The sequence below is a fragment of the Anolis carolinensis genome, chromosome 5 (genome assembly GCF_035594765.1).
Source record: "Anolis carolinensis isolate JA03-04 chromosome 5, rAnoCar3.1.pri, whole genome shotgun sequence".
In the NCBI taxonomy this organism is placed as follows: domain Eukaryota; kingdom Metazoa; phylum Chordata; class Lepidosauria; order Squamata; family Dactyloidae; genus Anolis; species Anolis carolinensis.
The window spans coordinates 144,596,811-144,621,147 of NC_085845.1; the positions used below are offsets into that span (position 1 = coordinate 144,596,811).

The window sequence follows — 24,337 nt, forward strand, 5'->3', positions numbered from 1 at the left end:
CTGTCCCAATACCAGTTGAAGCTGGGGGAATTTGCCCTTCACTAATGCAATCACCTCTTCTTGTGATTCTGAAATCAGTAGAAAGATACACGGATCATAATGCAGCCTTCAGGCTGTTCTTGTCCCTGCCCAGTCAAGTATCTCAGTCCAGCTGTGAAGGCATTTTTGCTTATCGGCTATGTTGCACCCTTAGGCTGCGTAGGCACCTCAAAACCACACTGAAGCCCCAGAATATAGCAAGCAAGCTATTTATTGAAGATTATATGCAAGCAATAGCATATAATCAAAGTCAATAAAATAGGTTTGAGTCCACAAGAATAAAGTACTTGAAAATCTTGAAGCAAGAGTCAATAAAAGTCACGCAAAGAACATAGTCCAAACTGGATTTCAAAGTAAGCCCCAAGAAAGGTATCAAGAATAATCCAAACTAGATATCAAAGATTAATTCTAAGTCATGAGACAAACAGGAAATACAGGAAACAAGGCTAAAATGTAGGACCAAACTCCAAGGTAGTCCAAGGTACAAAGTCAATGCTGGAACTCAAGACAACAGTCTTGGCTAGAATAGAAATCCAAACAGCAAAGTCACTGGAGCATTCAACTAGATTCACAGGCAGAAGCGAGGCTGGAACTTGAAGCAAGAACCCAGGGGATCAGGGGTGTCATGTGAGAAATTCCCTCTACACCAGATATCATTTTGGAGCAATAATTTTGAAAAAAAATATAGATTCTTGGGGCCCTAGGGACAAATGAGGTCCACAGCCTTCAGTTTGCCTACCCTGCTTTTGGAAGCAATGATAAATATACATAAGTAGCTACGGAAGGCACACTTTAGTAAAATATGCAGTACTAGTGAAAGTTCTAGTGGCCTAGATATCAGTTCTTTATTCTATGGCTAGCAGCCAAGAGAAACACTGTATCTGATCTATATGGTTTCTGTCTATTATATGTATCTTATTTACACTTGCAAGCCTAGATTTTGTAGTCATAAAGAGGAGTGAACGATCTAAGAGAATAGCAGTGGACTAGGCTGTGCCCATTTTATGCCAATCTTATGTCAAAATGTATAGGCTCAGCTGCTCAGTTTTGAAAAATAGGTACACTAGATATGCTGTTTCAGTCTAAGTAGCTTTTCACATACTTGAGTAAGATCCTTTCATATTCAGAATGAAAAGGCTTGATACAAGTAACACAAGCTCTTTTGAGTGGTAATGCATATACGTTGCTTTGTCATTATAATAACATAAAAGAATATAGGCAAATACTTTATTATGATCTTAAGAAAACTAGTCATAGCAAGAAAACCATGTGCTTCCTGAAACCAGTGCTAGTCAACAGTTTGGTTGCCCTGGATCCGGTTTGTGTACCTCCCCCCTTTATTGGTGAGGGGGGAGTGTCCTCATGGTATAGGAGTGCGGCAGTACCAGTGTCCCAGGCCGGAACTGGTCGGCTCACTGCCAGGGACCCCTACTGTTGTGAAGTGGCATCAGTCAGCATCGGGCTGTCCGATTCTTGATCCTTGACTCATGCATGGCTGCCAACCCTGTTTCTCATTGTAACCAATAAACAAGTTGTGGCCTTTGGTTATCCCAAGCCTATTGTATCTGTCTTTCCTTGTGGGTTCCTGGCAGGGGGAGGTTGGTCTCCACTGCCCACGCAACAGTAATCTAAATGGAATGTGACTAAAGCATATATCACAATGGCCAGGTCAGATGTCTTTTGGATCTCTACAATTGTTTTTTTTCCTTTCTTTAAACTTTTCTTGATCCTAATGGATTGCTTGGGAGCTTGTATTAATGCTCAAGACACTTCGTTTTGGGTGCATTCTATAGAGCAAAGTTTCTCAAACTGTGCTTCTCCAGATGTTTTGGATTTCAGCTCCCACAATTCCTAACTGCTGGTAAGCTGGCTGGGATTTCTGGGATCTTAAGTCCAAAACACCTGGAGGTGCACAGTTTGAGAAATACTGCTATAAAGTGTTGTTGAGTTTTGCAGAATGCATACACTAAAATGAACATTTCTGGGCCCACCTGAAGCTTATCAGAATGGTAACCAAAGTCAAGTTGTTTATGTGGTTTAAAAATAGTGTTGGGGAAGAATCTTAAAGGAGACAGATTGGTTTTGACAGCAGAGTAGCTGGTTTGGTGATGAGAGTGCACACCTTTAAGAAAAAAGAAAAAAATGGCCTCAGATCTGCATATATATCTGTGATCCTGAAGAACATTCTAATTGAGTTTAATGTAATGGGTTACTGATTGCTTTTTGGATATGTTAGTAATAACAGACCAGTTATAAATGATTATAAATTATAAATAATCTAATAAATTGGTTTTCTTCAGACCCAAATTCTGGATTTATTATGTTGTGAGCATGTTTCTATCATCCTCAGAAAAAAATGTTAGCACCACATGGGATTCATAGATTTGGACAAATCAGGTAGTCTGAATATAACATAAATATTTTTTAAGATCTCAGAGTTAGATCTTCCGTGATGTCATTTATTGTTAAGTTAAATGAGTTCTGCAAAGAACAATTACTATAAGTTTTTGCTTATGTTTCTCTTGATGTAGGAATATTTTGAATTTCTAACTATCAATAAATAAAAATAAAAAAGGAATGTAGTTAGTGCAATCAAGAAACATGATTCACTGCAGCAAAACATAGGTTATTATTAAGGGAAATTGGCATGCATCCCTGGCAGCAGTTTACACTTTATGTTTGGCAAGCCCTGAGATTTTCTTAGCTACTACAGGCTATCATTAGTATAATTCTGTGGATCTTTTGGGCTTGCTTGTGTTGTCTATAAAATGCAAAATTAAATAACAGTTTCTTTATTTCCTGGAAGCAATTTTTTTTCTTTTTCTGTTATTTAGCTCCTAATGTGGCTCCTTCAGAAGTTGGAGGAGGAGGTGGCAGCAATCGAGAACTGACAATAACTTGGGTGGTAAGTACTGCAGTGAAACTACATGCATTATGCAATCTGTTACCCTGTTCGTGTTAACTTTGAACTAAAGGTTCATTGATTGTTGAAAACCACTAAAATTAAATATTTGTGGAATATATAATCTTGTGCATGTATGAATTATACTTTTAAAGAAGTTGAAATTCCTTGAATTATTGATTGAAATTCACCTTAGAGATTGCAACATATAAATTAGTCATGGTGCTGAAATTTAGAATTACCTTCTGTGGCAAGTGCATTTCCTAAGTTTGTAATATTCTAAATATTGATTCTTTGTCAGGTTAGGAATAGAATATGATTTCCTTATAATTTCTTCCCTGGCTGAAAAATGCTACTGTCAATAAAATTCTAAACATGCACATTCTGTAGGCCAGGTAATCAGGGAGAACTGTGCCTGCATAGAATATTCTAAATTTAAGATAGAGTGATCAAATAATTGGAGCCCCCGGTGGTGTAATGAGTTAAACCACTGAACTGCTGAGTGGGGTGAGCTCCCGCTGTTAGCCCCAGCTTCTGCCAACCTACCATCTCGAAAATATGCAAATGTGAGTAGATAATAGCTACCGCTCTGGCGGGAAGGTAACAGTGCTCCATGCAGTCATGCCAGCCACATGAACTTGGAGGTGTCTACAGACAATGCTGGCTCTTCGGCTTAGATGAGAACCAACTCCCATAGTTGGACACGACTAGACTTAATGTCCGGGGAAAACCTAAAAAATCAAATAATTAAAATTTACATAAGTATTCACTTACAATTGAACATTTGATTCCCTGGCATGATTCTAGCTAGAACTACCAATTGAAATTGGGCTTTAATGTTCTTCTTACTCAGTGTTGATTGCTGGTTACTATGCATCCAATATTTCCAACCAAGCAGCTGTTTCTTTCTGGCAAACATTATCAGTATTTGTCAATAACTGTGACTGTTTCTTCCAAATGTTTTATGTGGTTAGTGTGTCCCTCCAAATCTCAAGGCTTCTGTTGTTCCCAGGTGTGTTTTGCTTTGAGGAAGCTGGTTGACTTTCCAAGCAGCACTACATCATAATATGCAATAACTTGCATGCATTTGTCCTACATGCTACCAACACTTTGTGCTTGTTGAGAACTCTCAAGAACATGCCTCTTTCCGACCGTTCACTATGAAAGTTTATAAATAACAAGCTGGTTCTGAACTCAGCCAGGGAGAGCTTGCTGCCTCCTGCCACTTCATAAACGATACTTTTGAAACACAAACATGTGAATATAAGGTCAGGAAACAATCCTTTAGAACTCTTAATTAGAATACAACTTTATTAGAAACACTACTTTTTGGTACAGTACTCAATTTAAAAATATTATTTGAGCAACTTTGCTACACAAATGACGACACAACTCTGAAATGCCTTTACCTTAATGGCTGATTCTAGAGTCATTACTACAATGTTGTATTCCAGTTACAGCATTTGAATCTACTGATCTTAAATTTAGGAATTTTCTAAGTGTGATGTTTTAATAGCCTAGAGTCAATGGGATAAGAGACACTAAACATCTAGTGAAATTTAAAACCAAGTAAGAGGACAGAAGAATGCTAGTTTGGTTCTTATCAACAGTTTATATAAACCAGTGTCTTGTCTCCAGTAGAAGATAATAATGTTTTGTTATCAAAGGAGACAGATTCTGAGAGCCAGCCAGTCTGGGCCATGTCAATCATTTTCTACATCTTATTCATCTAGTACCTAAGATTGTGGCTTCATTTTCTCTTACTAGCATGTTATTCTTTACACAAAGCAAACGTAGCAGACAGGAGGATGAAATTCAAAGAGTACTTTCAACTAAGAATTTAATTGAAATGAATCTTTGAGAAGGTCGATAGGATCTGTCCTAGAGAGGCTGAATGTAAGTTGATGAAGCCACAATTTTGGTGCATGACGTTCTTGTTAGTGCTTTTATGCATTAAAGAACAATATTGTAGAAAACTGTCCAACTGTCAGATGCATTTCATTCATATACTATTCCTATATGAACAATTTCATCGGAATGCTGGTAATTTACAGTCATTCAGTATAATTTCACCAATTGACCCAACACTTATGTATTGTGATCTGTTTTACTGAAGAATATCCTTCCTAAATATTGTTTCCAAGTCATATGAATAAAGACTTCTGTTTCCCACTTGGTTAAAAGGATGTACACAAATATGGATTAACTCCTCTCTGAAATGTTTCTTTTTTAAAAAACAAAAAAACAAAACAATTTTATATAGTTTGATATTTGGAAGGACATTTAGGAAAAATAAGGAAATGTGACAAAATTATATTATGTTTGCATTCTGAATAAAGGATTGTTCCCACTGAATTAGGGATAAAATCTGAAGGGAAAACAAAGAATAAAAAATAGTCCATAAGGACTGAATTTTTAAGTTTCCTATAACAATCATTTTACAAGTGTAAAGCTATTTAATCCATAGTGTTTTTTCCTTCCCCAAAATATAGATTTGTGGAGAGTAGGAGAACTTCCAGAAATCTTCTACGACCACATAAGTCCTGAACTGTAGGTCTCGTGTTCTTGGTTGATGGGAGTCTTTTCAAGAAATACTTTTTCCAGGGGATGCAGGTACACATGAGTATCTATTGCAGTCCCCTACTTATAAATTCTCACTCTTTTGTTTTGTAGCCTTTGCCAAGAGAATATCATTTTGGTAATAATTTTGGATATGTAGTAGCATTCAAATCCTTTGATCAAAAAGAATGGAAAAGAGTTACAGTTCCTCAACCTGAAATCGGTCGATATGTGCATAAGGATGAATCAATGCCTCCTTCATCAAGATACCAAGTGAAAGTGAGAGCTTTTAATAACAAAGGGGAAGGACCATTTAGCCTTACTGCTATTATCCATTCAGCAGAAGATGGTAAGAGGAAATTGTGTGTTATGTGTATTCCAATGCAATAGCTACCAAATTGTTCTAAACAGACAGCCTTAATTACCTGCATGAGCAATGTAATAGTTACAAGCTCATGTTCCATTTCCATTATATGAAGCATTCCCAGTTGGATTAGACCACTAATTTTAACCCATCTGTTGGAAGCACACAATGCAGACATAGCAAAGTGATTCATGACATCTGGATAAGCCATTTTTTATGGATGAGCTGAAACTAGACCTGGATCAGATCAAATATGGGATTTGTAGTCCATAAGTGTAATTTTTCCAAGTTTTGTACACACACTGCCTCTTACCTTAATTTTTGTCCATCTTGACTAGAAGTGATTAATAGACTGATCTTTAATGAACATGTCTAATTTCAATTTACTGAGGTTCATTTTTAGTTCTCATCAGCCACATATCTGCATAATTATACAGAGAAAATCTGCTCATGCTTTTTATTACCATAATTAGATTACTAATTGTTTGTACTGATGAGATGTACCTTGTATTGATCTTTAGATAGATTCATATATTGAAAAGCTTTGAGGAACCAGTTAGTTATGATCACAATGTGAAAATACATTGTCTTTGTTTCTTTCAATAACAGATTAGAATTTCCAGTGTGGTATATTAGCTGTTATTGAAAGCTAATTTTAAACAATGATGTCCCATACAAGATGATTCGGGTTTCTTTGACACTGTTCATCCAAGCTGAAACTGTATTTTCCTGAACAGTGCCTGTTTTGATACATAGTTGAATGGATGCCCAGTAAGCAGATTAGTTATATGAAAGGTTTCCTGAGCTTGTCTGTTGCAACTTGTTACTGAAGATTCACAAAGCAGAATTGATCTTTGTTAGGAAAATGAAATCCTTCATAGACACTGTATACTACCTTATGTTCACAAATGTTAGCTACTTATTTAATCGTGAGTTTAATTTAAGTAGAAATATATGTCTGCCTCATATTTATAACAGAGAAAATATATTACAGGAAAATTATTTCTATTTAATGGAGAAGCAGCTCATAAAATCAATATTCCAACCAAAAGACCACACACAAATATATGGGCTAAATAAGCGCAAATTTATTGTTACCTATTGTTTGTCGATTATATGCAAAGCTAAAGAGGGCAGAAAACTGAGTCCTCCCTGAGTTCCCCCTTGGGGGTGAGAAGGGTGGGATAGAAATGTTGTAATAATAAAATAAATAAATAAATAAACAAATAAAAACTTATCTAGACTACACACACACTCCAATCTCTCCCAGGTCCATGTGGAGAACACATGAACAAATTAACAAATTTGTTTGTAGTATGCCTCATTCATAGTATTTGACATAATTTTTTACTCATTCTATTCATTTTTTCAGCTCCTTCTGAAAGACCTAGAAATGTGCATGTAAAAGTCAGATCATCCACTGAAGCTGTTGTTTCCTGGGAGCATATTTTCAATCTAGCTGTCACAGGATATGAGGTGAGCTTTCAAAAACTCATTCATTGAAGCATATAACAAAGTACTGACAGCTGTGTACTTAATGTGAAGCAAGGAAGTACAGCAAATGATGTTTCATTTAGATTTGTTTTTGGAATGAAACAGATATAACACAAGGTTATTAAATGATAGGAGCTTTGGAGATCTCTCTTTCTCTTTTTCTGTGTATGTGTAAATATAAATTAGATTCAATTTGGAAATTATGTAGATATGATTAGTAAACTGAGACTTTTGTACTTTGGCCATATCATGAGATAGTTCTCATAGACCTGAATAATAAAGTAAATAAATCTGCAACCAGCTTCATGCAACAGTAGTGTGGTACTAACAGTTAAAAGGTTAAACAATATAAAGAAAGAAAAAGAGATGCCTAAGTTACAGGCTGAAGAAATACACAGCGGTTCCTCTGTCATGCCTCACACATGGCATACCCCTCAAGTGATTTTGTTCCTGATGTGGTTGGAACAATTCAGTAAACTTTAGCAAAGCTATTGGAGAAAGCAGAACATCAGGAATGCTGTGCTTTATTCATCAAGAAAGCTACACCTGCTGTGCTTGTTTGCTTTCCCTTTCCCTTCCCCTCTCTTACGTTCTTATGTTCTTCACATTGTGTATCACCCCTGATGTTTCTAACCTTTTATCTTTCTTAACTTTCTAAAGATCACAATGATGTTTTGGGAGGCATGGATCATCTCTGTCCAGGCTCAAATGTCCTATACCACTAATATAGGGCAGTTCTACACAGACACTATATTTCAGTTCAAAGGCAGCATTATCCAGAAAACATATTCTTCCAATGCATGCTACAGCACGCATCTAGCCAGAAACAGTACATTAGAAAACTCTCAAAGTCCAGAACAAGTCAGATAATGCGTTGCAACCAATCAGAGTATATGCCACATAGGGCTCGAAACCCGGATATAATAATAATAATAAGCCCGAAACAACAACACAACATATTTGACAAAAACTTAAAACATTCCAACGATACACAAAATAAAATAATGGACAATACATTAAAATCCAAGCAGATAATATCAGAGTAATTAAAAGCTCTCATGAGCTGCAGCAAATCCCAGTGTGATTCTCTGGCAGCTGTCTTGTAAAGGATACTGTGGTTCCTGGGTCCAGTTCTGATCTGCAACCAGCAGATACTCCGGCCACCATTCCAGCATGGAACCGGTCCCAGGGATGTTTGTGTAGGTGCTGCCCAGCAAAAATTGTTTGTTTTAATTCACATCCAAACTGCATTATAGTGTCTGTGTTGAAGCACCCATAGTGGGAACCTTTGAATAGTTGGTCAGTGTTGCAAATATGTCCATACTAAGAAATTTGAACAATTTCTGAAAGAAATCTGGGATTAGATAGTTGTTTCTAATGCCCGAATCCTCACTTTGTTTAGACAAATTTACATTGTGGTTAAAAATCCTCAAAAGATAGATGTATCTCTAACCAGCTTGTTTGAACCTTATCATGTTCAGAAGGAGAAAATGTTAGAAAGCAGATCAGAAGATCACACCATCAGAGAAGGCCCTCTTCCATAGACTTTAGTTCCTAAACAGGCATGTATAAGGAGAGACACTCTCACTTATCAAGCTTCTGAACTTACTGTTTTGAATGTCATCCCAATCAACAGAAGTGAAGTAGCAACCAATTCAGCCCCTTTAAACTATTGTTACTAATTGTTTACATGGGACCTAAGTTAAGTCCTGTTACTGCATTTAGCACTAGCTGGAACTTTGAAGTCTATTTTGAACCCGAACTCTTGTATTGTAATGAAATTTGAGTCAAATCTGAATTTTCTATTCTCAAACATAATTCCTCATTACTTTTGAAACCACACAGTAGTTAGAAAGCATTATTTGTAGGAATCTGCTCTTCTTGGGTCATATAACCACATTTCTTCACACATACAGATCCGGTACTGGTCCCACCGTGAAAAGGAAGATGCTGCAAATAGAGTACAAGTGAGCAATTTGAATTTTTCAGCAAGGCTAGAAAACCTGAAACCTGACACACAATACTATACAGATGTGAAAGCTTTCAATACAGCAGGCTTTGGACCTGCCACTTCACCATTGAGCTTCGTTACGGAAAAAGCACGTAAGTAAAGTAGCTTGTATAGTGATTTGTTACATTATTCTGTGCTCTAAAATAATTTTATTATATGTTTTATATCATTTATTATTTTCATGGTGCTGACAGAGAGTGCTTAACTGGAGAAGTCAAAAATAAAGTAATGAGAAATATTTGTATATGAATGTCAGTGGCAGAAATTTTTCATCTGTGTTATGGCACAAAAATTTGTTAGGCAATCTGATACTATAAAGCCTTAAAAGGTTCTGTAAGTTAGAGAACATGTAACTCTACTATCTCATTAAAAAGGTGCTGCTTTACAATTACATCGGAGTTTATTTTAATATATATATATTGCCTTTATTAGTAAAGTTTGAAATGGGTAGCAGTAATTTATTATCAACAGCAACAAAAAGCTCTTAAAATAATAAATGTGTGAGAAATTGAAGAAAAGTTCACAAAGCAAGATGTAGTTTACAGTAATAAAAATGAATAGTACTTCTTGGTATTGATATATGTGATGTTTTGCAGCTCCAAGGCAACGACCAAGAATTGTCAGTGTTGAAAGATATGGTTCAAAGTTCCTCATCAAATGGGACCACGTCAAATCACAGTCTAATGAATCTAGTGTGAAAGGATATAAAGTAAGTTTTGTATGAAAACAATTTGGATTCACTGTTTAATTTTTAGCTACTCTGATGTGTCAATTCTATTTTTCTCTCAATGGATCACAAGTCATTTAAAAGCAGGAGCCCCATTAGTGCAGTGGATTAAACCTTTGTGCCGACAGGACTGATGACTTGAAGGTTGGGTTGCTGACCTGAAGGTTGTCAGTTTGAATCCAACCCGGGGAGAGCGCAGATGAGCTCCCTCTATCAGCGCCAGCTCCATGCAGGGACATGAGAGAAGCCTCCCACAAGGATGGCAAAAACATCAAAACATCCGAGCGTCCCCTGAGCAACGTCCTTGCAGACGGCCAATTCTCTCACACCAGAAGCAACTTGCAGTTTCTCAAGTTGCTCCTGACACAAAAAAGCAGGATAACTATTAAACTATTTCTCATTGGCTTTTACAGTTACAAAAAAGAGCAACTTCTAAGGTATACACAGCTAACAATTAAAATATATATACCTTAAGAACTAGTCGTCCTCATTATAGCGTTCAAGTGGTACCATTTTCTAATTCTTAGAACTTGTTACTAGATATGGTTCTTGTCAAGACATTAATAGGATTACATGACATACTTGAGAAGAATACGTTTACCTCACATGTTAGCATTAACTCTCTTTATTTTGAACATTCAAGCCAATATGCCAGGGGTGCCATTATGTGGGCCTTCATTAGTTGTGAGACTGCAGTTTCCAGAAGTCCCTTGCCAGTGTAGCCAATGGTGGGGAATACTAAGGAATAACAACATATGAAGGGACACATGCTTTATCTTCTTGCAATAGTCAATCAAAACTCTTTTGCAATTCTTCAGATTTTGCAGTGGAGTTCCCCAGTAAACAACATTATAAATTTGTATTAATTACGAGAAATCATACATGTTAACATACATTCATAAAAAGTATATGTCACGAATAAAAAAACATGTATACCATCTGCCACTATCAAAATTATTACTCATTATAATATGAGCTAATTCATACATATATTAATTACTAAAGATACATCACACTGTAAAATCAGTGCATTAATTCTGCAGTGTAGATTCACCCTAAGACATGGATAGGACCTCCTGTCTTTCTTCAATTGCTAAACTATGGCAGCAGAGTCCATTTTTGTAAAGTTTAATGAAGATGGTAATTCTGAACCTTTCCTTCTTCGAAGGAAAGTATTCAAAGTGTATAATCAGTTTAATTCCCTAAATATTCTCATCAGAACAAATCAATTTGCAGAATGTTCATTTCATCCTTTAGGTATTTTAATGAGTTTTAAAAATGAATACTATATTCTGTATTTTTGTTCTTGATGTATAATGCATACTTATGTCTGGTGCCATATTATATTTTGTCTTTGAAAGGTGCTGTACCGACCTGATGGCCAATTTAATGGCACACTGTTTAAGACTGGTAAACACTTTATAGAAGTTCCTGCTCCCCTTAAAGGTCAATACGTTGTTGAAGTTCGAGTACACAGTGAAGGGGGAGATGGAGAAGTAGCTCAAGTCAAAATTCCAGGTATGTGGACTTTAAAATAATAATACCTGACTTTGAAATGTCAAACTATAGATTCCCTTTTCTTCAGACTATATGCCATTGCTATTCTAATGAAATTATTGCAATATGAACGTACACTGTTTTATATTGAAATCAAATTGAGTTCCTCTTCAATAACTAGATAGATAGATAGGAAAGGGACAGCTTGATTGTCTATCTATTATGTTATACAATTATAAAAAATTAATCAAGATTCATTGGATTTAAAAAATCAGATCTGATTATCATAGTGGCAACCAGCATATGCAACATGGCTAGTGTTCTAGCTCATCACCTGGAGTGGTGTTAGGCAGGGCTCCAGAGCAACATGGGAGGGAGAAGGAGGAATTTTCCCCTGTCTTTTCTAGTCACACTGGTGCCCTGATCGACATCTTTCCAGTTTATGAGTGGACAATAGCCATGTTGTGTCCTCTGGCACTACTACAACAAGAATGGAAGGGAACGATGAGTCCCTTCCTATCTCCCTGGGCCATCCGAGCCTGGGGAATATGGGATGCCCATGTAAACAGTTGTGTCCAGTTCTGATTTGCCACTCCTTTGGGATTTTGGGTCAGTGCAGATGAACTGTATGTTGAGGTAAATGCAGAGACATGTTTTTACCTCAATAATTGATTTGCTTTATTTGATGTGCTGCTTTATTTGAAATCTACAGTAAGGTATGGCAGGAGGCGTAGAAATAATATGCTGCCTGCCTCTGCCTTCCTCCTGTGATGTGAACATGTTTTAGCTTTCCTAGAAGGTGTATCACCTTGTTTCTTGCACTTTTGCACAGACTTTTTGCTTGATCAAGAACATCAAAATGCATGATATCTTTGCCACATAGCATATTTTGCAACATTTTGTAAAAATCAACTGAGAATTACTCAAACACAGCTTTGGAAATTTGCATTAAGCATTTCAGGCAACACCAAAGACATGAATGATAATGATTCAGTTTATGTAGCTTTATTAAGTTTCATAATAGGCCACTCCTGCATTGCTAATGGATGCTTCTCTAGAACAAAGCTGTCCAGATGTACTCCTGGCCTATATATCTGTTCCATGGGAAAGTCAGAAGAATCCCACTTCCTCAATATTTCCTGTATTAGGCCTCTTCAGGCATCCATTAACCACTGACACTGTTGTAGACCAATTGTTCTCAACCTGGGGGCCCCATATGTTTTTGGCCTACAACTCCCAGAAATCCCAGCCAGTTTACCAGCTGTTAGGATTTCTGGGAGTTGAAATCAAAACATCTGGGGACCCCAGATTGAGAACCACTGCTGTAGACAGTAACATGTGTGAAGCAGTCTGTGCTTAGCATTGAATCAATGCGGCCTCCATACATTGTGCAGGATCATTATTTGGATTTAAGATATTCTGTTTAGGCCTATGAGTCCCACTTACATTTGGTTAATTTCTTTTGATTTGCTAGGCATTTCTTTTCAGAGCTAATGACTTGTGGCTAATAATCCAACACACAATGAATACTCTCTTAAACATAATCCAGATATTAAGTCTGGTAACAGCTTTTTCCTGTTGAATATACTCCAATTAAAGCCTTTAAAAATAAAGATGTATTTAAAATGTCCACAGAAGAAATTGTTTTGTAATGTCAATAAGCCAGACAAGATGTGTGGCATTAAGAATTTATTGCTACTTTTTCATTTGTTTGAATTGTATCCCAAGTTTCTCCCAAAAATGGGGCTCTAAGAAAATAATACTCGGGCTGCAACAAGACACGAAGAAAGAAATATATATATTTAACAAACTGTTAAATGGGGAGATGCTGGATTTAGTGTGGTAGGCTGATGGGTTTTGCCTCAGCATACTTGTCATGCCCCCCAGAAGCTTTTATTGTTCTTTGTTAAGTTTCAGTTGCCCCTTTGTTATAATTGGTTCAGTTCCTTTTTGTATAGTTTTCTGTGACAGGCAACCTTAATTCAACCATGTCCCTTTAAGACCTCCCCCCAAGAGATTGCAGTCCTCCTCTGCAACTCTTTCACAGTTAGTCAATCTAAAAATGCCAAGGAGTCTAGAGGCTGTAATATCTTCCACTTCTAAGGTTAAGGAAACTCAGTCAAAGTTTAAGAAGCCAAAAGTTGGAGAAATTAAATTTAAGACTTGGAAAAACAAGCTTTAAGTATTGAGGAACCAAGACCATGGTTTAAAAAAGAAAAGATACTTAACAGGAGATGTTAACAGAAGTCAGAGCTAGACAAAGGACACAGAAAAGAGGCTAGAAATAAGATCTCTTAGGAAGTAATCAAGAGAAACCCAGTTAAGATCTAAATTTTCATCTGTTCTTTCAAGTAATCCTTTGTTAGTCAGACACTGGGAGGAGTTAGGGTACTGATCTTCAATAATACTAAATTACTTTTTTTTTGTTTACTGTTACATCTTTGGTTATTAGTTTCCAACTCTGTTCTTGCTGAGAATAGGGCACCAGGGAGAGTTAGCTTGGGGGACAAAACAATAATCCCACCACTTGACAAATAATGACAATTTGAGAAGATATGATCAAGAACCAGAACAAAAACACCTTTTAAAATCATATTTCTTATCCTTGGCTAAAGGGGAAATTTGATACAACACACACTAGAAGACATGTGACAAAAAGAGTTTAGCTTATAGTGTAAATATGCATTTTCCTGCCCATTTTAGTCATATATGTAGCTGCCTTCTGAACTATTCAGTAATATTTATTTATTTATTGTAATCATCACATTATTAGGAGCCTGCGGTGGCCTAGGGGATTAAAAGCCTTGTGACTTGAAGGTTGGGTTGCTGACCTCAAGACTGCCAGGTTAGAATCCCACCCGGGGAGAGCGCAGATGAGCTCCCTCTATCAGCTCCAGCTCCATGCGGGAACATGAGAGAAGCTTCCCACAAGTATGGTAAAACATCAAAACATCCGGGCATCCCCTGGGCAACGTCCTTGCAGATGGCCAATTCTCTCACTTCAGAAGCAACTCCAGTTGCTCCTGACACGGAAAAAAAATCACATTATTTATCAGTCTGTGTAACTGGAATTCTGAGATAAGGTAGAGATTATAAACATTACCTAAAACAATTGTAAAGCAATCTAAGCAATTTAGAACAGGAAATGTAACAAGAGAACAAACCTAATAATGAAACATTGTCATTTTGGATGAGGACCATGTCTTAACCCAGGGGTCCCCAAACTTTTAAAGCAGAGTCCACAATCTTTCAGACTGTTGAGGGGCCGAATTATCATTTGGAAAAAAAACCGAACAAATTCCTATGCACACTGCACATATCTTATTTGTATTGCAAAACAACAACAATGAAAGAACAATACAATATTTTAAAATCAAAACAATTTTAACCAACATAAACCTATCAGGATTTCAATAGGAAGTGTGGGCCTTTTTCTGGCCAATGAGACAGGTTAATTAGGATTGTTGTTGTTGTCTGTCTTCAAGTCATTTCAGACTTTGGGCGAGCTTAAGTCCAAAATTATTTATTTATTCATTTACTACATTTATTTACTACATTTATATCCCGCCCTTCTCACCCCAAAGGGGACTCAGAGCAGCTGTATGTACATACAATATATTATATTATTAGCATAGCACAATATTAGCATTATATATTACTATATTGAACTATACCACTAACAATATATTATATGTTATATATTACATATAATATTAATGTAATATATAACATATAATTAATATTATTATATGGTATTATTATTAGTATTATATTTTATAAAATGAGAATATTATTATCAATATCAGATGTATATGCAATATATTATATTATTAAAACTGATATAAAAATATTATATTATAAATGAGGGCGGGGGCCAGGTAAATGACCTTGGTGGGCCGCATCCGGCCCCCGGGCCTTAGTTTGGGGACCCCTGTCTTAACCTGATGCTGAAATGTGGCCAATAGTTGTGCCAAATGAGCCTTCAAGAGCATACAACTAGAGTGTATCAGAAAAAAGATTATGTGTCATTTGGAGGGCATCACTAGTTTCCCATTTTTATTTCTTAAAAGCCAGTCAGAAAAGTATTCTGACTCATTTGATATCAAAATTGACATTTACATTGTTTTACATATAGTTTCAATCAGTTTTCAGTGGTTCTCCCCTTTTTTCAAAACCACAATCTGCTTGATTTCCAGGAGCTGCTGTTGGAATATCACCCAGTTGTCTTGGTTTATTGCTGCCTGCTGTTGGTATCCTTGTCTCCTTGGGATTCTGAATGTAGCTGGATTTAACACATCCACAATTTAGTGCAAAGAACCTTCCGACCTGAGAGGATTTCCGTTCTTTTTTGATTCCTGTGGCACCAACCTAAGCCAAATAAATTACACTTTCAAGCAAATTATCCTCCCGACTTAACTACGGACATCAAAGACTGAGGCATCCGGGAACTCCTTCATCAAGCAACTCAACTTTTGAAAGTTTGAGGAATGATTTTTAACTTGTTCCAATTATGCCTTATGAAACACTTGTGCTGATCTGCGACAGTTGCATGAGTCAGTCCAATCGGGCAAGTTACAGTGTTAAAACCCAATAACATAGGCTGTACAGTAAAAGTAAAACCACCACACATAGGTGCTTTAACTTTAATAACAAATTGTGAAAACATAATAGAGATTGAAATGTTGATTGTATGTGGTATATGTAGGAGTAACTACGTCTGTCCGTACTATCCTATATGTTTTGTGTACTGCATATTTTTGAATGGCCCCTGTCATTTATGACATTCCAGATTTTTAGAGATACAGTCAAAGCAAACACATTGCTCTCATTTCTTTTGCAGCTTTTCTTCTTGAAGTGACTAAATTGTGGGTTGAGAACACTGGACTCCAAGTCCATTCGTAATGGCTCTTATTTCAGATGGGTTTGGAGCTATTCCACAAATACTAACCGTAAAGAATTTTCCAGCACCTTAATTATGATGCCATAGAGTAATTCAAGACGTAATTTTACAAATAATGCTAGTCAAGCCAAGTGTGATTTTCCTCAGTCACAGAGATGTTTGTTTTGCTGTAAAAAAAATATTAATAGCTATATAAGCAAATTTATTTCAGATATGCAGGGTATCCAAGTATTATTGCCATATTTGAGTAATTCTACTTCAATCATAAAGTACAAGATTTAAATTCTAAGATTATAAATAGTCAATATAATGGCACAGTGAAATTTGAAAAATGATTCCATGTTAGAATCAATTTTAAAATGGATAGAGTATTTAAAGTAGTGCAAATTGTCTACAGTAACAACAAATGGGTTATGCACTAAAGAAAAAAGAAAAATGTAGCACATAGCAAAACCTATCCTGAGTGTTATTTTTTTGTGACACATATATTGCCTTACTTTAGTGAAGGCCAACCATTAGGAGAATGATTTGCATTTTCCAATAAATTAATATTGTTCTACTTCCTAGAGCTGTAAATAAGAGTTGTAAAGTTCTACTATGATTTCTCCCTTTTAAAAACCCTCCCAAAAGATAGAAAAAGATGTTACTGAAGTTCAGAAAGATCTCAACTGTTCTGCCTGCTTTTATGTTTTAGTTATGCTTTCAACAATGGGATTCCCATAGGAGATACAGAATGTCTTTGTTCTGACTGTTTCTATGCTGTATTTAAAGTTATTAAAAAAGAAATGCCAATTTCTTTTCGATTCCATGGTGTGCTGGGAGTTTGGTGTGAATGTGAGGGTGCAAACGCACCACTCAATTGATATTGAATCAGATGACTTCAGTAATAGTGCAATGTCTGATGCTTCAAGAATTATAAGCTTTTGAATCATATTTTATTAGCACAGCCTTGCTAGCTGCTTTAGAGATAGAACTAAACTTTTTAGGACTGATACTGTAGCCGCCCATGATAATACTGTCTTCGTGAAGCCAGAACAGACCTGTCAATACTTTACACCCTTTCTTTGATTTGTATAATTTTTGTACTATAAATTTACATTTTAAAAGTCTAGATTTGTCATGAAAAATATCAATAATACTGTTTTACTTTAATTTTGACTCTTTGTTACAAGTTGAAACTTTTTTAAACAGTAAGAGAAAATTATAATTTCCGTGTTGGAAGAATGTCCAAAGCTATACAAGCACTACTGAGTTTCATAAATTCTGTATTCTTTGAAAGAAACTAAGATGTCTTCATGCAAGAGAAACTAATACTTTGGAAACTGTTTTGATTTGGTTTAGGTTTTTATGCAGTGTAATTCATTTTTATATAACCTACAATACAACTAAAAAAAATTGCCAAAATGCATGACTGCCTTTAATTTTCTAACACATAATATAAGGAACAAAACCAGATCGTTTTTGCATGAAGACAATTTGGAAGGTCAAAGCACACTTATTTAATTTAATCTGCCACACAGAGTTTTCATCAGCCATACTAATTAGCTAATCCCTGGGTTACATTGTTGCACACGATTGCTCAAATTTTACTGGGGTATTCACTCCCCAACAGTTGTCAGCACAACTAAATATACATTGTATCATCTGCTTTACAATGCAAGGTTCTTAATTAAAGTTTCTATAGATAGACAAATTGGTTGTTTCTTTGTATTCCAGGTAATATTGAACTTAGCATTATTTGATACTGGTGAATTTTGGATTTTTAAGTTACTTTTTATTATTTTTCCTATTGAGTAGACCAGGACCATGCTTTGTCCAATTTATGGTTGAAAAATAAATTATAATGAAATAAATGTATTAATGGTATTTCACATGTAACAATTGTCACTTGACTTTTCCAGGGGTTGAGTAGATTTTTTTGTGTGGATATGAGAGAGACAGATATGCAAAGAACCACATCCATAGAGACAACCTGTCCTCCAGAGGCTTTTCATAATCATGTAATTTATGGGGTAATTGATATTTTCTCCTTGACAATGCAAGTGCCCCATTTTAGATGTGGATAAATTGGTTTTTTCTTTTTCTTTTTAAATATATGACTTGATTACTGTTGTAGTTAAGAAAAATTACCCTATTCTCAGTTGAAAATTGAAAAATACATCTTAGTAAAAGCAACTATACTGCATAGATGAGAAGCGAAAAATGATGCTGATGCAAAATACAATAATTTGCAGGCTAACTAAAGATATCAAAATGTGATTTATAATCTGACCTTGGTTGTTATGGGTTGTTAGAGTTTTCATTTTCATGACCATATTTGGCAGCCCCTCGTTTGCAATGTTTTGATGGCTGCCCTTGATGTTCTTCTAGATTGATTTTGTTTTCCGTGAAACAAACATAATCAGAGTTAATTAGCTGAGTATTGTCATGATTTCATGTTAGCATCTTGATCTCTATTTGAGTCTTGTCTCTCTGATCTAAGAGGATTAGGCTTTGTAAGTCCTCAGAGTCATGACCTTGATCTCTGGAAAATTTGAAGGAGAAGATCCATTCTTGGCAACTGCGTTTTGAATTAAAATTGGTGGTTAGAGTGAAAAGAATAAGGACACTAGGGAAGAGAGCAGGCAGATCAGTCTAAAACAGTATTTTCAACATGGATGCTTTTGTCCTACAACTCCCAGAAGTCCCAGCCAGCTTACCAGCTATTAGGATTTCTGGGAGCTGAAGGCCAAAAACACCCCAGATTGAGAACCACTGGTCTAAAAGAACAGCATTGAGAATGTTTAGGCTTTGGCTGTGTGGTGGATAATGCATACTTAAAACTGCTCTGAATCCACAGTTGGACAATAGCTTTATTAGAACCAATCAAGATGCTACCACAAAGCATGAAGCTCTCCATTTTCTGAAAACATTCTTTGCCTAAGTGGTACAAAAATTGAGGATAGGGAACAAGGCCGAAAAATGCAAATTTTAGGTTAGATGATGTGGCTATGTGAAGAGAAATAACTTTACACAATTTTCAGAGTCCCCAAGAAAGATAAGAGGTTACAGATGGTGAGGATGGGGTGGAATAATTGGATGAAATCATCATTGATTCTTGATCCAAGTAAGAGATTTCCTTATTCTGCAAAGGGAAGTGCTAATGAACTTTTTTTTAGCAATTTGAAGGGGGAAAATGGAGTAACTGAAAAGAACATGTCCTTATTTGCTGACTTGAGTATCTTGTAAACTCTAAGTTTCTTCAGTAATGAAAAAGAAGAAAGAAGTGTGTAGGTGGGGTGGGGGTATTATTTCAGAATCAAGTATGTAATTCTGTCTTGAGCAGATCATGTGAGATGTTTTTCCGAGGTACAGAATCCCTGGTTATAAATGTCATTTCTTAATTGGTTTTATCATAAACATGGAAAAAATTATTAAACTGCAAAAACTTGGTTTTTGTGGGACATCCTGCAGCACATTTTGCTATAGATTTTCAATGAATACCTTATTGAGTCTCAAACTATTAAACATAGTTTGTGGCAGCCAGAAAAACAAAGTTTCTGGATTACTTTTAATAACTACTTTCAAAGTAAGTGCTGCACAATTGAACAGGAAATAACACTTTCAAACCAGGAACAGAAAAAAATACATCAAATTGTGTTATATACTGTTATTGGCAAGGGTTAATAAGCTGCAACATAGGAAACTGCATTACAACAGCTTCACGGCACAATGTTTTCTGCTGGTGGTCACATATACAGTTTTGCTTGTTCCTTCCCCAAAACTGAGAACTTGTTCTTTCCAATTGAGTCTTTCTTACCTTGACATTGCAGAATTATAGAAATTGTCATTTTATTAGCTGCTTTCCAGTCAGTCCCAACTTATGGCGTCACCATGAATGAGAGACCTCCAATCACGCTATCCTCAACAGCTCTGCTTAAGTCTTGCAGACTCAGAACTGTAGCTTCCTTAATTGAGTCAATCTATCCATTGGGAATATGGTCTTCCTCTTTTTTTGCTGCCCTTCTACTCACCAAACATCACTGTCTTTTCTAGTGAGTCATGTCTTCTCATGATATGTATTCAAGGATACCTTGAAGCAATGAAGGCTGCTGCATTCCAGTACCCCCAAATTAAAGACATTTTTTAGAGTTTTGATTTTGAGTTCAGTTACAGTTTGAAATCAACATGAAAGAGGAAAACTTGGTGCAACTCTGCCATTTCACAGCAAACATTTGCATTCATTTTGGTACTAGAATTCATTACCCGGAGTTATTGCTGTGGTCCTTTCTCTTTTCACTTCCTCATCAAAGTTGCAGTCACAAAGTGTTGGTAAGGAATAGTCCTCACCTAAGAGATTGTCCGAGATGTTGAAGCAAAGATACAGGAGGTCATAGGATACAATCCTTGATGTTCATCATAAAGCTTCCCAAAGGTTCCAGCTTGTTGTTCACAGATTCACAACATAACTGATGAAAAACATTCAAAGAGCAACTGATACAGGTATGCAACTATGATTTCTAATAACTATGAGTTCATTGCTAATATTGAAATGAATATTTGTACAAATTGGTGTATTGTAGTGGCTTCAGTGTTGGAGTAGGACTCTGGGAGGCCAGGGTTCAATTTCAACTCTGCCATATAAACCCATGTGGGCAAGTTACATTCTCTCAGCCTCAAAGGAAGGCAATGACTACCTTTCAACAAATCTCACCAAGAAAACCCCATGATTGCCTCAAGGTCAATATAAGTCAGAAACTATTTGAAGGCACACAATAGCACAAATCGCACAATTAGGGCTTCCTTCCTTTCTGATATGCATCCACCAGTCCTTCTTTTCGAGTAAAAAGGGTCCCCATAGTAGATTGTGAAGGTGAAGAGTAAAAATGTTTCTGCCATCAAGGTTGCTATTAAAAAGACATGGGAGAGACGAAGAAATGAAATATCATATTTCATATGTCATATATCTTAGTCATATATCTTAACAGAAATATTTGAAATAATGTTCTTTCTGGTAGAAAAAAGCATTTCAGTTGCTCTTTCCCAGCACTATGGGCTTCCTGGAAAGCAGAAATACAGATGCCCTGTTATAGGAAGAACTTAACTTCTAATTTCTGTCCAAACCTTTTGCATAGGATCCAAATATGTTGTAAGATCTTTAATATACTACTTAAGTTACACTGCAAAAGCTAGTTCTATCAAGGCCAAAGTTCTACCATTTCTATGTTCAAAGTCAAAGCTAATTTATTTTTGGCAACCATTGGATCAGCTCCAAGGAAGCTGAAGGAATGCATTTGTAGAAAATGGATTCATTGTATAACCCTCTGAAATCTGCATCATGTTTATAATTGGAAATACATATGAGTAAATGGATTAGAAGCTAAATATCATGAAAAGTAGGTTATACATTTTCCCATGTGTTGTTTTTGAATTAACTTTTCAAATAATGTATGGCCCATTGGCTGGCTCATTGTATTGGTTCAGTAAGCAATAGAAAGTTTACTAAAAAATCTTATGCTTAGGCATCAGAAGGGATGACCACCATAAAATGTTCCACTCCAAAATTTTGGTTCTGCAATGTATTGTCCCAACTATGCCTTTGAAAGAAACAGAGAAAAAAGTCTATCAGACACTGAAAGTTCTCCAGGGTGATCTTTCCTAGGCTGGAGTCAGTGAAGAGTCAAGCCCAATGTATCTGCTTGACCTGACAGCTCAAATAGACGTTGCACAAAGGTTCAGAATAGCCAGCAAGATTCTGTTAGAAAGGACTGACATCTCAAAAGATGAGTTCCCTCAATAGCTAAATCATGATGTCTTGTGAGGTACTGCATGTGGAATTATACTACAGCTCCTCCATCTGGACTTTCTGTTGAGCTACTGCACACATATACTCCTAGCCATTCTATGGATGGTAGAGAGAGGAGGAGATTGGAAAAGTATCTGGCATTCTCTCTATAGCCAAATGGAAACAATTACATCACCTGATGAGATCCCATGGAGATTAGAATGAATGATGTAATCTGGCAACGAGGTCGTAGTTGTCTTTTTCAGATTCCCTCCCACAGTATTGTCTACCAGTCAAAGAATGGCTGTGAGAGGTTTGCAGCTGATCAGTGATGAGATTGGAGAGAAGGCTTTAGTTATTGAAGTGGGAAGGAGGGAATCCTAACCTCTGTAATAATGCTAAACAGACACACAGAGGCATAAGGAAGAATTATACCTGTGTATGTCGCTAACAGGATGTCAAGCAAAGTCTTATGTTTGCCCTTCCTTCACACTTAGGGTAGAAACCTGAGGTAGGGAGGCGGGATCTATATATCCGAGCTTCAGCTTATGCATATATCTATATATCTAGGGTAGAAATTAAAGATGATGCTGAACTACAACACCCAGCATTCCTCAGCATTGGCTATGTTGCTTGGTATCACAGTTCCACAACAGTTTCCACTCCTAACCTATATAGAGATATTGGCATAAATATTCATTTGCTTGTGCATGGTGAAGTATGCAGCTTTTAGCTTACTTTTTGGAAGAGGAAGTATTATATAAAAAGAATGAATGGATGTTAAAAGCTATTTGGTGTGGATAAAGGAATCCAGATTCCTCTCACTGTACTTTATTAGTCCAACTGCAGGACTATGTTACTATAAGCTGTAGAAGAGATGATCAGTAGTATTAACTCATGAAATCCAATTCTGACTGGCTTGTTCCCAAGAATCCTGCTGCACATAACTGTATTAGCAACTATAATAGGGATTAGCATGTTGAAAATCTTCCTTTCCAAAAAGATCTGGTGGCTTAAAGTTAATGCAAAGTTATTTTTACATCTCCTATTTTGAGAGTTCCTCTTTTCCCCTGCTGTCCCAGTTTTTACAAGCTCATAGCTACTCTTGGAAATGATACTTTAGTTTCCTTATGGAGTTATAGATAATCCATTTTCACACACCCTGGTAAAGCAATTCCTTGGATGATTTGTAGGCAAGCCTTTATAAATCGCTGGCTAGGCACTGGATTAAGGAACACACAATCAACCTTTGTAGTAATATGAGTGGAGAGGAAGTTCACTGAGCTTCAAGTTTTGTCCTTTTCATTGTTTTCTTCTTCATATCCCCCCGCCCCCCGCAAAAGATAACAAACAGGAAAAGTTTAACATAAGTCTGCCCGGAAGCATTCTCAACAGTAGTTTATCGTCTATTATTGTTATAACCAACTGCTTTTTAAAACCAATAACATGGTTATTGAAAAGGTCACTTCCTTTCTTGCTTTTTTAAAGTTGTAATTTTGCTTTATTAAAAACTTTCCCCACTTTGCTTAAAAGGTAGCTAAAGCTGTAATTTGCTTTGTAATTAGTCATGTTTACTCACACACACACAATGGTGGCATAGCTTCTTATTTGCTCATTTTATATATCCCTGTATTTTATTTCGGTTTTTGACTCAAACTTTCAACCCATCATCAGATGTTACCTCCCTGTTCTTTAAATGTCTGAAGTGATGAAGAGGTGCTGTGGTGCCTGGCAATGTAGTTCAAGAATCTCTTGATAAAAGGCAAGTAAAACATGGCACAATACCAGGTGGGATTGATAAAAGTTCTTAGAAGGCTGAAGTGAAAAACAGGTCTGCCCTTATATTGGCCTTCTGACACTTTTGTCCTGGTACCCGTTCTGCTCTTGGGGAAGTGCAATCATTTGAAAAACAGACAAGGCCCCTTCTACATACCCCTATATGGGGCAGGCTAAAAGAAGGCAAATAAAAACTTTATATAAAATCAGATATACAGATGTTAAAAGCAAGATAATAGGCTTGAGGACTGCCAAGTAGAGTAGGGCCTGGTATTTGTTTCATATGTTTCATCCATGCTTTTGC

The 24,337-nt window shown here is 36.3% G+C and overlaps 1 protein-coding gene across 1 annotated transcript in view; it reads left to right on the forward strand.

Moving 5' to 3' along the window:
- The window catches only part of cntn1 (contactin 1), a 199,569-nt gene extending 181,210 nt beyond the window's left edge, over positions 1-18,359 (forward strand). Inside the window, exons 20-26 of the mRNA XM_062982480.1 lie at positions 2,874-2,944; positions 5,615-5,849; positions 7,237-7,340; positions 9,275-9,461; positions 9,966-10,078; positions 11,458-11,614; positions 15,790-18,359. Of these exons, the coding sequence (XP_062838550.1) occupies positions 2,874-2,944; positions 5,615-5,849; positions 7,237-7,340; positions 9,275-9,461; positions 9,966-10,078; positions 11,458-11,614; positions 15,790-15,869 (947 nt within the window). The 3' untranslated portion in view covers positions 15,870-18,359. The remainder of the gene's footprint in view (positions 1-2,873; positions 2,945-5,614; positions 5,850-7,236; positions 7,341-9,274; positions 9,462-9,965; positions 10,079-11,457; positions 11,615-15,789) is intronic.
- Positions 18,360-24,337: the final 5,978 nt, after the last annotated feature.